The 17,394-nt window shown below is 37.8% G+C and overlaps 1 protein-coding gene across 4 annotated transcripts; it reads left to right on the top strand.

Annotated features, from left to right (window-relative positions):
- The first annotated feature begins 1,989 nt into the window (after positions 1-1,989).
- On the top strand, positions 1,990-16,429 carry LOC306857177 (protein Mdm4). Of its 4 annotated transcripts, none has more exons than XM_079396951.1 (11): positions 1,990-2,310; positions 2,631-2,725; positions 3,551-3,625; positions 3,731-3,864; positions 6,031-6,080; positions 6,547-6,611; positions 7,793-7,898; positions 8,015-8,175; positions 8,352-8,540; positions 8,626-8,694; positions 14,267-16,423. In XM_079396951.1, exons 2-11 carry the CDS (start codon positions 2,645-2,647, stop codon positions 14,831-14,833), a joined length of 1,497 nt encoding a protein of 498 aa, XP_079253077.1. In that variant the 5' UTR covers positions 1,990-2,310; positions 2,631-2,644; the 3' UTR covers positions 14,834-16,423. The 4 variants fall into 4 exon arrangements, with proteins under 4 accessions (XP_079253077.1, XP_079253079.1, XP_079253080.1 ...); XM_079396953.1 differs by having other exon boundaries at positions 8,367-8,540; positions 14,267-16,417; XM_079396954.1 differs by having other exon boundaries at positions 1,993-2,120; positions 8,367-8,540; positions 14,267-16,429.
- Positions 16,430-17,394: the final 965 nt, after the last annotated feature.

The following is a 17,394-nucleotide window of genomic DNA, read 5'->3' on the forward strand; positions in this document are numbered from 1 at the left end:
GAATTCCTAAATAAATATAATATTCCTGTCACTCCTCGAGAGTTCTCCATTGTAATGGACGCTATTCCCTGTGGGGCCATAACGCTAGATCCCAGTTTTCTTTATCAGAGATTTGTCCCTTTGATACAGTGATTGGGAATATTTGCTTTTTATCTCCCTCTTCCGGTCGGAACAAAAGCATTAGACAACTGTTTCAGGCTGAGATAACTTCTCTCCCATATATTTTATCCCACTGGAATGGCCTATACGATAACATTCCATGGAAGAAAGTGTGGATTTTATCATCTAAATATTTAATAACTTATAAGGTTAAGGAGGTTTTTTACAAATTACGTCATCTTTTTTTTTTTACCCTGTTAAGCTTTATATGAAAAAAATGTTTCCAGATATTGATTCTTTATACTCCTTTTGTGAGGCTGAAGATGAATCTATGTCCCATCTTTTTTGGGAATGTACATATACTCATTTATTTTGGAAGGATTTTTGTATTTTTGTACATGCTCTTTCTTCACAGAGTTTCTTTTTGTTATATAAAGATGTCTTATTTGGTTGTCATAACTTTGCTAAAGAAGACGAGGACAAATATTATCTGATAAACTCTTGCAAAATTCTTTTTACACAAATGTAAGTTTCAAGGTGCCAAGCCCTACTTTCCTGTTTTCTGTAAGGACCTTAAATCTTACCTGGACACTCTTCTTACATAAAACAATTCCAAAGGTCTTAAAACTGTGTCATTGTGTCATTTGCATAATATTTTCATGATTTTGTAACTAATAACTGTAATGTATTCCTCATTGCACTCACCCCTGGCATTGATTATTATTATTATTTTATGTTCTTTATAGCATTTAATAAAAATAATTATCCGCCATACTTGCAGGATAGCGCTGCCTTTCCGCTATTGAGTTTAGGGAAGTATTTGTTTGTTTGTTTTCTGTCGTAATTGTGAAAAATGTCACAATTGTGCGTTGCATCGAGAATTGCAATAATAACTCAGATCATCGTTTTGAGAGAAAACTGGATAATGCACTGTTTTTTTTTTTTTTTTTATGTTTTTTGACTTTCTAAGAGTGGCTTAATGTACCAAGACCGTGATGAAGACAAAATTGTAAAGCAGATACTCAAATAAACTCAAAATGTGAACAAACGCGTTTATTTACGTTAAGCATTTCCTCTCATAAGAACACGCTTAATGCATCAAGACATTCTGTACACACCTTACTAATAAATCATAATATATGCAGAAAAACAGATGAGCCCAAAATATGAACATTAAATATCACCGTCTTAATCCATAAGCGCTTTCTACATTACGGTTTTCTAAAGGGAGGAAAACGTGTCGCGTTAATATTCTGGCTTTTAGCATCACTGTCTTCGTACATTAAACCAGCATTTTAAAATACAAGCTCATAGGGATTTGATTTTGCTAGTCATATGTTGAAATAAATATAAAAATTACAGTGAGTTCGTGACTGTTCGCTGAATGTGACTCACAATCTCTGATTCTCCTCCGTCACCATGGGAAAAAATAATATTTATAATGACAACAATTATACTTTGTCATTTAAAAGTTTGGCAGCTTCTCAGCTTCTCTTCCCTGCAAACGATACAATGAATAATGAACGATTATTGAACTTGAAGGCAAAAACAAAACAAAAGAATGAGCAGTGACCATGGGAACGGATTCTCTACATAGACATAAAGTTTCAATACTTGTTTCACAAAAATCACAATTATTTACATCAAAATTCAATTTGATCTTAAAAATTCGTTAGTAGGGTAAATCTCATTTAGAATCTCTTAGCTTTTGGAGGGAGGGGAAAAGATAAATAATTCATATATATATATATATTATATATATTTCAACCGTATTAAATACTTTAAACACATATTCCCGTATTTGTATTTATTTCTGAGGATGGTTAATGTTAATTGCAGTAAAGGTCACAGAAAAAAGGGAACTGCGTAAGGTCTGGCAACCCCGATGACGACATACACCACGTCAACTTCCACTGACTGCAACTGTTCAAAAAACCCCACACACCTCTCTCTCCCTTTCTTTACGCAAACGCTGATTTTTAAAAAAACTGGAAACCATGTAATCGTTCACAGATAACACGGTGAGTGTGAATGCACTACCAGCACGATCACGCGAGGTCTAGTTTAAACATTAACGTCTCTTTTGCTTCTAAATGTCGCGCGCTGATAGCTCGCGCACGTTAGCCTAGCATCCTTGTTTCAACCTCGGAAATTAACCCTGCCAACTATCACAGTTTACCTTGTTATCCAAATGCAAGAACTAGGATAATGGTAAGTAAAGTCATCCTGTGCGCGTGAAATGGTATTGAAATGCTTGCTTTTTATAGTTAGCTGACGGCTACATTGTGACGCTTTTAGGAAAATGCATTACCTTAATCTATTTGTTTTTCTTTTTTATCATAGCTAACACTCGAGTGCACTGTATATATATTATTAACATGCATTGTATTTCTATTGGGCTGTCAATCTCGATTTGAACGACATCTATGATGTCTTGGTAACGTTAGACAGCTCACTAGGTTTTGAAAGACAGCCTTTTGTTGATATAAAGACGTTGGCGTTGTTCTGAATATAAATATGCTTCCTCACAGCTCTTAAGTCAATCATGACCTCATTGTCATCACCATCATCTCAGTTAACGGGGTCAAGCTCTTCATGCAGGACTCTTCCAGGGGAAGGGACTCAGGTCAGCAACAGATAAGCACTTTCACTATATATTAAGTCTCATTCTTGAGGTTTCATAGTTAATCTACCCATGTAAAGCCTGACGTATGAAACGGTTAGAAGGAAAATCTTTTTGTTTTATTTGTTTGTTATTTTTAAGCAATGGAACTGTTCGTTGAGCAGGCCAAATCTATTTGTAAAAATGTTCATGCATATGTGTTTTATTTTTGTATCTTATTTGATAAGTCAGGCCTAGGTAGTAAGATATGAGAATATGTAGCTCTTATTCCTTAAAAAGTATGTGATTTGGGGGGATTCGGTTAGTAAAGTGAAATTCTGATAGTGATATAAATCAATGAGACTTTTATGCATATAAAATGCATGTAGTTATCCATTGTCTTTCTGTCTTTCTTATATTATGGCTTAAGATGCTTTATAAGTTAATTCCTCACAAGCCGGTTGTATCATATTTAGTATTAGTACATGATTTTTTCTAAAAAAAAAAAAGTATATAAATAATAATGTAGGGGTAATTCAGTACACCAGTCAGTAAATGTTCATTTTAAATTATTACTGACAAGTTATTCTTACGTTTACTTTATACAATTTCAAGATTTTCATACCTGAAAGTAGACATTTTTACACTTACTCTATTAAAGGCCTTTTACTTACTAAAAAAGTATTAATCTAAAAAGTAATTATCCATCATAGGGCTGTAGTAGGTTGTGCAACAGGTTTTGAAGCAAAGTTTTGATTATTTTGTAATTTAGAGGCTTTAGACGTTCATGTATAAAATATGATAAAGTAGGCTTCATACTGTTAAATATGTTGCTTTTTGATTCTGCAGGTCCACCCCAGAGCTCCTCTGCTCCAGATCCTGAGAGAAGCAGGTGCTCAGGAGGAGGTGTTTACCCTGAAGGAGGTGAGGAGCGTTTATGAGCTGACATCTGCTTATTGACGCATGCTTTGGATAAGAGTTTGAACAGCTTGATAAGGTACATTTAATAATGGCAGTGTTTTTAATTAGGTCATGCACTACCTGGGTCAGTACATCATGATAAAGGAGCTGTATGACAAACAAAGACAGCACATTGTTCACTGTCAAGACGACCCACTTGGAGAGCTACTGGAAGTGGGGAGCTTCTCTGTTAAGAACCCCAGGTGAGCTCATAACTACCAGAAAGGAGATTTACAGGTGCTGGTCATAAAATTAGAATATCATGAAAAAGTTGATTTATTTCAGTAATAAAAGTTCAAAAAGTGAAACTTGTATATTAGATTCATTCATTACACACAGACTGATATATTTCAAATGTTTATTTCCTTTAATTTTGATGATTATAACTGACAACTAATGAAAGTCCCAAATTCAGTATCTCAGAAAATTAGAATATTGTGAAAATGTTCAATATTGAAGACACCTAGTGCCACACTCTAATCAGCTAATTAACTCAAAACACCTGCAAAAGCCTTTAAATGGTCTCTCAGTCTAGTTCTGTAGGCTACACAATCATGGGGAAGACTGCTGACTTGACAGTTGTCCAAAAGACGACCATTGACACCTTGCACAAGGAGGGCAACACACAAAAGGTCATTGCTAAAGAGGCTGGCTGTTCACAGAGCTCTGTCCAAGCACATTAATAGAGAGGCGAAGGGAAGGACAAGATGTGGTAGAAAAAAAGTGTACAAGCAATAGGGATAACCGCACCCTGGAGAGGATTGTGAAACAAAACCCATTCAAAAATGTGGGGGAGAGTCACAAAGAGTGGACTGCAGCTGGAGTCAGTGCTTCAAGAACCACCACGCACAGACGTATGCAAGACATGGGTTTCAGCTGTCGCATTCCTTGTGTCAAGCCACTCTTGAACAAGAGACAGCGTCAGAAGCGTCTTGACTGGACTGCTACTGAGTGGTCCAAAGTTATGTTCTCTGATGAAAGTAAATTTTGCATTTCCTTTGGAAATCAAGGTCCCAGAGTCTGGAGGAAGAGAGGAGAGGCACATCATCCACGTTGCTTGAGGTCCAGTGTAAAGTTTCCACAGTCATTGATGGTTTGGGGTGCCATGTCATCTGCTGGTGTTGGTCCATTGTGATTTCTGAGGTCCAAGGTCAACGCAGCCGTCTACCAGGAAGTTTTAGAGCACTTCATGCTTCCTGCTGCTGACCAACTTTATGGAGATGCAGATTTCATTTTCCAACAGGACTTGGCACCTGCACACACTGCCAAAGCTACCAGTACCTGTTTAAAGGACCATGGTATCCCTGTTCTTGATTGGCCAGCAAACTCGCCTGACCTTAACCCCATAGAAAACCTATGGGGTATTGTGAAGAGGAAGATGCAATATACCAGACCCAACAATTCAGAAGAGCTGAAGGCCACTATCAGAGCAACATGGGCTCTCATAACACCTGAGCAGTGCCACAGGCTGATCGACTCCATGCCACGCCGCATTGCTGCAGTAATCCAGGCCAAAGGAGCCCCAACTAAATATTGAGTGCTGTACATGCTCATACTTTTCATGTTCATACTTTTCAGTTGGCCAACATTTCTAAAAATCTTTTTCTTTGCATTGGTCTTAATTGATATTCTAATTTTCTGAGATACTGAATTTGGGACTTTCATTAGTTGTCAGTTATAATCATCAAAATTAAAGGAAATAAACTTTTGAAATATATCAGTCTGTGTGTAATGAATGAATCTAATATACAAGTTTCACTTTTTGAATGGTATTACTGCAATAAATCAACTTTTTCATGATATTCTAATTTTTGACCAGCACCTGTAAATGGCAGAGAAAACAGAAAGATGCCTCTCATTTGTGTCTGGTTTTTCAGTTGTTGACAATATCTAGACAGGTAGTTGGTTGGCTGATGACCAATATAAATATATAATGGCCAATATAAATATATCACACCAAACACACATATGTTTACTTAAATTGCAGTTAAATAATGTACTGAATAATCATCTGAAAATGTACATTATCAGCTGATAAATTACCTTTGCAAATTGACACAAGGGGGCGCTAACACTTATTTACTCACTGACCCAAACCTGTTTGACTACTTTTGTGGAACACAAAAGAATGTTTGGAGAAATATCCATGCAATGGAAGTCAGTTGTGACCAAAACCAACATTCTTCAAAATATCTTTTATGTTCTGTAGAAGAAAGAAAGTCATGCAAGTTTAGAACAACATGAAAGGAGTAACTGGTGACAAGAGTTGTCTTTGTTTTTTTTGGATGAATTACCCCGTTAACAGCTCTGAATACATCAAGATAATTAACATATCAGGTATTTACGTCTTTCTTTTCTGCCTTTCATAGCCCTGTGTATGAGATGTTGAAGAGGAATTTGTTTATTTTGAATAATTCGGGTAAGTCCATTCGTCTTGTTGTTGAATTTGATCTCCTACAGATGCATATTTTGAATGATCTTGAATGACATGTCATGCTGTCATTTAGCCCTTTTACTCTCTTGCTTTCTGTCGTTTTGATTAGCCCCACCTTTCATTTTAAGGTGTGTATGTGTGTATGTCTGAATGTGATGTGTGTGCTACATTGGGTATGTAAAAACTTTTATGTTTTTCCCCCCAACTTTGTCATTGTATTATCAAGTTAGTGTACTGTGCAATCTTTATACAGAATCTTGACTTTACGTTAAATACTTGACTAGGTGAAATAAAAGATTAAATAAAAAACAAATATTTATTATAAACCCCATTTTCCACCACAGATTCAGGCATTACGTTTCGGCCAAGTGTGCTTGAGGTGTGCTTGGTGAATAAAGGGCAGGTTTTTTTCTTTTGTTTGTTTTGTTACTGTGTCTTATTTGAAATACAGATGCTGCAAAGAATCTTTCAGTCGGCAAGGATTCTAATGAGTCTCCAAGTGAAGATCCTGGTCAGGTAAAACTAAAGCATGGTGCACAGGAGAAACAGTGTCTGCTACTCCTTTTCATGGCAAACAATTGATCAGAAAATCAAATGAATCTTGATCATGATAAATCTAATTTATTGATTAATTCTGTTACTTGTGATTTCTTTGTAAAAGAAAGGCTGACAAAAGTGCTTTGTGCAGGGCATTTTGAGTAAAAAATGTGGTGTTTTTTTTTTTAGATGATTTAGGTCATTAAATGGGTGCTTTTTCAGCATACAATACTTACAGCCTTTTACATTTGTCAGCTTTTTCCATTTTTTTATGTGTGCTCTAATCAATGTTACTTGTATGCCCATAATGGTCTTCTCAAGCTTTCACATCTTTTCTTTACATTGTAGTTGCTCAGACTTTTGCTACAATGCAATTTTTGTGTGTAGAATTGCATCATGATCAGTAGCCTGTTTGCCACGAAGGAGAGGGCGGCAGCTGTCTCCGCCAGCCGTATCTGTACAGAGTGGCACCGTCTCTGTACTTCCCCACGGCCGGCTTGGTCTGGTGGTCCTTCCGGAGAAGCCACCAGCATGGGCCTGGCTGCTGGGGGACAGAGTACCTGTCTCTGTTTGTCACTCAGAGTTTCCTTCTCTGCATCGTTGCTTCTTTCGGAAGGACTGCAGCTTCCTTCTCAGTTCACTGGCCCTTTTCTCCCCTTTCCCCTCTGTCATACACCCATCCACATTTAACACCGTTGGCATGACGGTTTACGGTTGTGAGTTGGAGTTTGGAAAAGCAGTCTGGGAGGAGGTGCCTAGTACCGTCATGCGTTTGTGCTAATTTGTGCTAGACTTTAAATAGAAAGGCTTTGAGTGATTTGTTCTAATAATAACTTTAAAAGGTGTTATTTTGGATTGGGTTTTTTACTAGTAGTTACGCATTACTAGTATTATTGGTGAGATGTCATTTAGATACAAGGAGTCTACTTGGTTGTTGCTACTTTATTTGCACTTACAGTTGCAGCGGTGTCTAATATCTCCATTTGTGACCCATTCTAAGCAACCTTTTTAGAAACTTTCTATTTTTTTTCCCCTCCCACAACTTGTGAGTACTTAGCCTTTGTTGCCATACCCACGGGCGTCTGCTGTGAAGGAACTGCTGTCTTACCGAGTGTCATGTCATTACTGTAAGCTGATTCGATTTTTCCCTTACCGTGTAGGTTTCCAGTGGGTCGATTAGTTCTGGACCGGCTCTCATTGCTGGTAGTTCTAGCACTGATACAACGCAGAGCTGCTCGCAACGCAGGCCACGTGATCCTGATGAAGGTCAGCATGGACCACCAAACACATTTTAGACAATGTGTCTTTAGAGGTCATCATTATCCCTCATTTTTGCAATTGTAATTTGTATTTTAAGATCAGATATTGATCTATCCTTACAGACTCCTCAGACGGCTTGCCCAGGTCTGCTTGCAAACGGCCAAAGCTAGACTTTACTCTGGAAGAGTGGGACCTTTCTGGGTTGCCCTGGTGGTTTCTGGGTAACTTACGAAGTAATTACACTCGCCGGAGCAACGGTTCAACGGATATTCACACCAATCAAGTAAGAGGACACAATACCCAGAACATAATTCATACGGCCTTTATCATGAAGACAAACAAGAATGTAACCCCCCCCCCCCCCCCCCCCCCCCCCCCAAAAAAAAAAAAAACCTCCGTAGTCTTATTGGAGTTAAGTCATTGTAGTGAGACTGTCACACAACTAGACTGAGAGAACAGCTTTCTCCCGGACAGGACGAGGACACGGCCATCGTTTCTGACACCACAGATGATCTGTGGTTCCTGAATGAGGCAGAGAGCGAGCAAGTTAGTGTGGAGATGAAGGAGGCAGTGCTGGAGCAGGGAAGTGACGCGGAATCCCCACATGAAGAAGAGGAGACCGGGAAAGATGGTAAAGATGACAGGAAGGTAATGTTGTTTTTTCTTTATTGACCATTTCGTTTTAACATTGAGTCATCATAATCAGCTAAATGCAATTCATTTTCACTTTCAGATGCAAGAAGATCGGGATGATGACTCTCAGTGTTTAAGTGACGACACTGATACTGAGATCTCCACACAGGTATATGTATAAGAAAAATAGTACTTTTTCTGTTCTTTATTAGTGATCAACCATTTTTTTAATTGTTTTTTAATGGCCAATACCGATACTGACCTACCTACTTAAAGGAATAGTTCACCCAGAAATGAAAATTCTGTCATTTAGTTACTAGAGGTGTGCATCGGCACTGGTTTCACGGTTCAATTCGATTACGATTATCATGTCAATGATTCGATTCAATTCGATATCACGATTATATCAAATTTATTTTGTGCATTTTTATTAAATTATATAAGCATGCTACTTTTTAAAATAATTGTTAATTAATATATAATTAATTATTAAGAATTAAAAGTAAATATAGCTTCAAAACATACAAGCAAATATAAAGTAATAAAGGGACGAAAAGATGATTACAAGTGATGAACAAAAAAACACTTTCAGTATCTGGGAGTGCTTTAAGTATCACAAGTTTACGGAGTCCTCAGCATTATTGCCATTTGATTATTACTGATGAGATCATAGACACTGACAGCTTTAATAGACTGACTTCACACTAATGCACAGATCTATTTCCACATATCAGATGTTTTGGCCTGTTCTGAAAGACTGACTGTTTACATCAATTTCGTATCATAATGCAGTGCATTTAACCGGAGCCACGAGCTTCAGGACGAACAAACATCTTTCGTGCATCTATTACGTACTGCATTCCAAACGGCAGAAATAAGCATATCTAAAGTAAAAGACTAAAATAACAGCGAGTTGGAAGCACAAGCAATGCGAAGGTGTCTCACAGCGCATATTCTGTGCAACGAAGCCTGCCGCGTTTGTCTCTAGCGCGCACGCGGGAAAAAGCAGAGCTCAGATTTTAAAATAGAGCGTGCATTAACACTCGCGCGACAATAGGGCTGGGGGAAAAAAAATCCATCCATCGATGCATCGCGATTCTCTGTCCAACGATTCAGAATCGATTCTGAGCTTAGTTTTTAACCAGATGTGCGATGACGCTGAGTTTGCTTTAGAAACACCCGTATTCTGCTTGCTTCCAATTCCTCACACACACACACCACTCAAAGACATTCACGGAATTCATTGCACAGGATGCACTGAGAGACGCGCGCTTTGTTTGATGTTACACTTGAAGTGTGCGGTCTCGCCCGTCGGTATTTTCCTTACAAATGCTCTACGAAGTCATCATTTATGTGGTTGGGAATGCAGTGGACTTATATATTTAAAATATGAACCTCACTAACAGAAGGCTGCTTTCACTTTCAAATGCTGACGCGTGCTTTGTTTGTGTAGACTGCTCGCGCATGCGGCTGTGCGCGACTCCGTGGTTTAATGTATTATGACGCAAAATTAATGTAAACAGCCAGTTATGTTTTAAGGGATTAAACGGACAGAACAAACCACATTACTTATATTTCGAATGAGATCCATGCGTGAATGCAGCTTAATAGATCTCCCGCTGTCTATGATGTCATAGTAAAAAACAACAGAACCCTGCCCAACACAATAGAATATGTAATGGATTTAATGGTAAGTACATGAAGAATCGTTCTGGAATCGGATCGTGACTCCCAGAATCGGAATCGGATCAAATCGCGAGGTGACTAAAGATTCTCACCCCTACGCGACAAGCGTGTATGCGAATGACGTCGTAGGCTAATCGATTATGGTCCATTACGGCATCGATGCAGAATCGTTTACGTTCGCATCGCGATGCAACGATTAATTTTGACACCCCTATTAATTACTTACCCTCGTGTCGTCCCAAACCGGTAAGACCTTCGTTAATCTTCGGAACACAAATTAAGATTTTTTTTTATGAATTCTGAGTGCTCTCAGACCCACCCATAGACAGCAAGGATACTACCCAGGGCTCGCAAAATTTCTAAATCTCTGGTAGCCCTTCGGGCAGGTACTCTTAAGATTTTGGTAGCCCGAAAATTAATTTAACTAGCCCAAATAAAATAAAGACCATAAATGTAAATCAAAAACATTTTCTATACACACATATCAACGAATATCAAGGAAAGAGTTTTTTATTTACAAGGTATCTGCAGAATTCTTAATTTATTTAAGGCTATTTGAAAAATGATTTATTATACCATTTAACGTATTTAAAACTGTCTATGGCCTTAAAAACTCTTCAGTTTAGTTGTATCAAATTTAAGGACCCGTGGGAGCAATGTTCCCTCTATTTTTTTTCTTGCTGAGTAAAACTTCTCTATTGGGTGGACATTTCGGTCACCTGAGCAAAAGCATTCTTTATACCAGACCTGTACAGCACGCACACAAAAAAGTGTGTACATTTTAACTTCAATTAGCTATTTATATTTGATTTGACCCTCGATGTAACTAAATGATGTACATTTTAGGTTACCTGAGAACACATGTTTACTGAACAATACACTGCAGTTCAAAAGTTTGGATCAATAAAGTTTTTTAAAGAAGTTTCTTATGCTCATCAAGGCTGTATCTATTTGATAAAAACATACTGAATATTATTTCTCACAACAATATTGTGAAATATTATTGCAATTTAAAATAAATGTTTTCTATTTTAATATACTTTAAAATGTAATTAATTCCTGTGAAGCAAAGCAGTATTTTCAGAGTCACATGATCCTTTAGAAATCATTCTAATATGCTGATTTTTAATCAGTGTTGGAAACAGTTGTACTGCTTTTTTTTCTCTTTTTTCATATACTGTATTTTTTGGGACCTGTGATATTTAAAAAAAAAAAAGTTAAAAAGAACAGTGTTTAGTCAAAATATAGATTTTGTTACAATATAAACTATTCAAAATTGTGTTGTCAGAATCTTTTTCTTTCTTTTTTAAAGATACTTTAAATTTTTTTAAAGAAAGTTAAATAAACTTTATTCAGCAAGGATGTGTTAAATGGATAAAATTGATAATAAAGACTATTGTTAGAAAATATTTCTATTTTGAATAAATGCTGTTCTTTTAAACTTTTTATTAATCAAAGAATCAAAGAAAAAAGTAACACAGGTTCCATATAAATATGAAGCAGCACAACAGTTTCAACACTGACAATAAACCAGAATGTTAGAATGATTTCTGAAGGATCATGGGACACTGAGGACTGGAGTAATGATGCTGAAAATCCAGCTTTGACCACAGGGATAAATGCTATTTTAAAGTATAGGTATTAAAATAGGAAACCAATATTAGAAATTGCAATGTTTCACTATAATCACTGTTTTTTCTGTATTTTTTAAATGAATACAGCCTTGATGAGCAAGAGACTCAAAGTCAAAAACCTGATAAATAATTATCATTTAATATTATCATAACAAACTATTTAAACTGATAGAATAGAATAGAAACTGAAGCCAAACTTAAGCTGAGATCTGTAAGTTAAATATTAAAAAAATGTGAACATGAATTCTTCTATAGCTGTCTAAACATCGTTATGAAGTACAGTTTGTACAATACTCTTGTGTGTGACTGTTCATGTCTTTGTTACCGTTCTTTGCCCATCCTCCGCTATTTCCAGCACTTAATCGAGCCGCTCTTCTTTAATACATGAGGATGTTTTATTTCAGATGTCATTGGCTGTGTCCAAATTCAGGGTCTGCATCCTCCTTAGGATCCTTCCTACCCAGTTGAAGGAGGAGGGATCCTCCGACGTCCGCAAAACCCGGAAGTCGGTGTTTGTGAATTTGGACAGCCTACCCTTCTTTCAGTTCCCTCCCTTACCCGTTGCTCATATCCTGTCGCCTAGCAACCGTGACAGCGCCAAGCAAGAAGCGGGAAAATTGACAAACAAAGAGTTATTCTCCTCATTTTAATTCTTTTGGAAGAAATAAAGCAATTAAATAAATTAAATACTTTCTTTGCTCGTTGTCGGAGAGTTTTTTATATCAGACTACAAGACAGTCACATCCAGGTAAGCCATTATAGCCTATTTTTATTTGTTTTTAAGTATTCTACTAATTTCTCCTACAAATTCATTGAGCCGAAGCATAAACTTTAGCTTGTTTTGTCAGAGAAACTCCTCTCCCACTCCGCTACCGCTCGCTTCGTCCGCCATTACGCTCTGCCGAAAAGAATTATGGGATAGGTAGGACGGGAAAGGATCCACCACACCCATCCTTCCAATTCGGGGAAAAGGAGGACGTATTTGTGGGCCGCATTTGAAGGATCCTACGAATTTGGACAGCCTTCGTCGCGGCGCTGTGACGTAACATCCTTCAAATGAGTACTCCGAAGAATGCAGACCCTGAATTTGGACACAGCCATTGTGTTTGTGTTGTCTCTCGTGTTGAGCGCACCGTAACCATTGAAGTATTCAGTTTCTACAGCGACTCATTTGGTGCATATGGTTCTCTTTCTATGAAAACGGTTCTAACTCTGTCGTGACATCAGCTCTATAGTGGTTTGCCCGAGCATTGCTATTCTTTCCATTTTACTGGCGGCATTCAATCAAATGGCTTCCCAAATAATTTTTGTGTGCGTGAGGCACATTATTTCTTTTGAGCTGCCTTGGTGGAAGAAGAGAGCGGTCGCGCGCGCGCTCAGCTTAGAGGGAACACTGCGTGGGAGCCCTGTATTTAAGCTAGCCTGTCGGGCAGGGCAGTGATACATTTTGGTAGCCCGACTGGAAAACACAATAGCCCCGGGACGTCGGGCTAGCGATTTTGCGAGCCCTGCTACCACGATCAAGGTCCAGAAACGTAGCAAGGACATCGTTAAAATAATCCATGTGACATCAGTGGTTCAACCATAATTTTACAAAGCTATGAGAATACTTTTTGTGCGCAAAGAAAACAGAAATAACTTTATTCAACAATTCGTCGTCTACGCGTCACCCTTGCGCCGTTTTGGAGAGTATCCACTGAACGTAAACAACACTTTGATCTGAACGAAAATCGCGTTTCCGCGTGGTGCTGCATACGTTGTTTACATTCAGTGGATACTCTCCAAAATGGGCCCAGGGTGATGCAGAGGAGACGAATTGTTGAATAAAGTCATTATTTTTGTATTCTTTGTGCATAAAAAGTATTCTCATAGCTTCGTAAAATAACGGTTGAACCACTGATGTCACTTGAATTGTTTTAACAATGTCCTTGCTACAAGATAAATATGTAATTTATTCCTGTGATGGCAAAGCTTCAGCAGCCCTTACTCCAGGCTTCAGTGTCACATGATCCTTTAGAAATAATTGTATGCTGATTTCGTGCTCAAGAAACATTTCTTGTTATTAATATTATTTTAAGAAGTTGTGCTGTTGAAGTTTTTTTTGGAAAACAGTAAAACTCAATATTTTTCACGATTCTTTGAATAAAAATTTGAATAAGAACAGGATTACTTTCAAAACCATTTGCAACATTATAAATGATTTAACTGTCACTTTTTGCTTGCTGAATAAAAGTTTTATATGTACTCATCCCAAACTTTTGAACAGTTTTATATAATGAAATTAATATGTAAAGGGTAAGATTTAAAGAACTGTTTGTGTATATTTAAGTTTATCATCTTTATATTGTTCTGTTTATGTTCTAAAATAGTTAAATATACATGGAAGGCATATCTTATTCAAATGACCTCTTTTTCTGGCAGGATGCGTGGCAGTGTTCAGAGTGCCGCAAATTTAACACCCCTCTTCAAAGGTACTGTATGCGCTGTTGGGCTCTGCGGAAAGACTGGTACAAGGATTGTCCTCGTCTTGTGCACTCCATCTCTGTACCAGACATCCCTGCTTGCAGTTCACGTCCTGAGAGGGATGAAGACGAGGAGGATGATGATGGAATCGACATGCCTGACTGCCTTAGGACTGTGTCTGACCCCATCGTCCTCCCCTCACACCACGTCACTAGAAACATCCCCCCATCATCCACTTCCTCGCCTAAAGGAAAGGCTCCTTCCCAGCTTCACCACCACTTACAGGAGAGCTCAGAGGGAGACAGCCAGGACACGCTGGACATGGAGACGGAATGCCAACCAGAGGCCATACTGGAACCCTGCAAGCTGTGCCGAGTGCGGCCGCGCAACGGCAACATCATCCACGGCCGCACAGCTCACTTGATCACCTGCTTCCCCTGTGCCCGCAAGCTGCTCAAATTTCATGCTCCTTGCCCAGGCTGTGGCCAGGTTATACAGAAGGTCATTAAAACCTTCATAGCATGACTGAAACATCTTAAAGGCACGCATATATTATAAACACACTCGCATACTAGTTTTAAAAAATGTTCCCTTAAATGGAAGAAGGCAGGGAGACTGACAAACCATTTCTGGGCTAAAATGAAAGCACAGTGTATCTATGATGATTTATATTGTATGGTACAAATCAAGTATATATAATGTACAGAATGTAATTTAAAGAAACTGGCCTCGTATTGTTGGTTCGCCATTGTTTTGTTAGCTTAACAAAATGTGATCTCTGCATCTGTAAGGTGAAAGAGAGATTTAGCTGCCTTGATTTGCTACTGAGACTGGGAAGGTGCGAGTTATGGCTCAAATATTAACAGACCCAGAAGAAATGCATGGCTTTAGTATTTGTGCCTGCATGAAGAATTAAAATCTTAACTTTTACTACCATAAACAGAGAGGATAGTTTGCTATTGCGCTTTCAATGTACTTGACCATCTTTGGTTTTACTTTATTTAGAAGACTAGAATATATCCCCCCCCCCCCCCCCCCCATTGATTTCAGGCACTTAAAGACTAAAGCTCTAGGAATCATTGCTACGTGATATTTAGTAGGCCTGGTGAAGGGTTTTTCTTTGGACGTGCTTTAAGCAGATTATATGGCAATATTTATTTATTTATAAACTTTTGGTTGATAACATCAAATGGGGTTACATGTCATTCCTGTGCTATATTGAGAGAAACAGTTGTATTACAGATGTGAAGTATTAAACTTTTCTATTGTAGCTCCCATGCATGAAAAAAGTAGTTAGGCCAATGGTCATGGTTTTCACTTCCTAACCCTTCCTTTGGTTGCTGAAAATGCTCAGTTCTTTCCTTCCATTGTTTGTTTGTTTTTCTATACCTGAACAGATCTAGTGTATGATTTGAGGACAATTTGTGCTCTGTCTGTTCAGGCTTTTGCCTCTCATCCACACACGTGCCTGTTTTATGAAGGTTAAGGATCTGCCAGGTGAGGTGCCATTCATGGAAAAAGGTATTTTGAAAGCAAAGTCTACCATACTGCCATAATTTATTTATTTTTTTCTCAAAATGGTCATCTGTATTTTTAGCAGTGTTAAGTAAAATTTACCAGAGTTATATGGGATTTTAGGGTTATTATCCTCTGCTTTAATTAGTACTGTGTTGTTTCCTGTAACAAAGTGGATTCAGTCTCTGTTTTGTATCAAGCGTAGCAATTGAGGACTCTTTGACAAGGAACTCTATTGTCCTCAGCTATTAGATGGCGAAAGAGCTTTCACACACAGTAAACCAATAAGACTAGCTTTGCTTTTTTTCTAATACATGCTGTTATTTAAATTGAGTATGTCAATCTAAATTTATCTTGAACTTTTTTGTGTGGTACAAACACTGATGTTTCACTGCCATTATATGCCTCACAGTATGGAATCGAAAACAAATTCATCCTAAGCCAATGCAATTATATAATGAAGTCCATTTGGTTGTTTTATCCAAACCTGGTTTCTGCTCCGATTTAATCTTATTCTGAACAGTAATTTTTGTTTGTTTTAAACTGTAAAATAAATAATGTAACCAATGGAAATAAATGCTGTTTTTCAGTTTTACGTGCAGCTTCATTGCAGTATTTTCAGTTTATTTTGACAATGTATTTCAGAGCGAAAATCAACACTTTTGCACCAGTTGTTACTGTCATTTCAGTTACCAAAGAAAAAAAAGGTAAGTTTACTTTTTCTACCACAAGAGGGCAGTAACAGTCTTTCAGCTTGTAAAGAATCGTTTGAAATCATTTTGCTTTGATGCCTTTTGATTTTGGTCTTCGAATCTTTTGAAAAACCCTTCCTTTATTTAAACTGTTTATATTCTCAACATATAAAAGCCAGTTTGTTCATAATGCATATTGAATCCATTGTTCTTGTGTGTCTGTGATCATGTGAACTCTGCATGAAATTCTGCTTGTTTCTGTCTATCAGGCTTGTCCAATGGAAGACACAGTCCTGTAATTGGAAATCAATAACGGAAGTGTCTCGAGGGGTCAGTCTCATGCTGAGGGATAATTGGGTTCTTCCTTTAATCGCACCTCTAATCTCTCACTATCTCAGGTCTTCACCGTAAAGGGCCTACCATCAGGTTAGATCTGTTAAACTGACAGTAGTTGGTCATTGAGAGGTTCACACATAAAGGGCTCAATGTCCTCGTAGAAGGATGAGAGACCATTAAATGCCCTCAGTGTTTCAAGCTTCAGTTTTGCATGTTCTTTGTATTTGTCATGCATTTTGATCTCATGATGAAGAAAAAAACGCAGTTTGTGATTTATTTTCCTACTGTCTTTCTACGGTTTATTTTTTTACTTCTCCTTTACATGCTGTTTACACTGACAGTTTTAGTTTGTGTAGGCACCAGACTGACATTTATGTGTGCTCCTTTGTTTTTGTTTACAATATGTAGCTCTAACAAAGATGTGTTGATTGAGAAACTGGTATTGGCGATGCATGAAGGAATGATTTGACCACATGTGTCCAGGTTGCCTGCTAGCATTTTCAGGTTATTGCATTTTCTCTTTCTGGTGCAGCCAGGCTGAAA

This window comes from Barbus barbus (assembly GCF_936440315.1).
Source record: "Barbus barbus genome assembly, chromosome: 37".
NCBI lineage: Eukaryota > Metazoa > Chordata > Actinopteri > Cypriniformes > Cyprinidae > Barbus > Barbus barbus.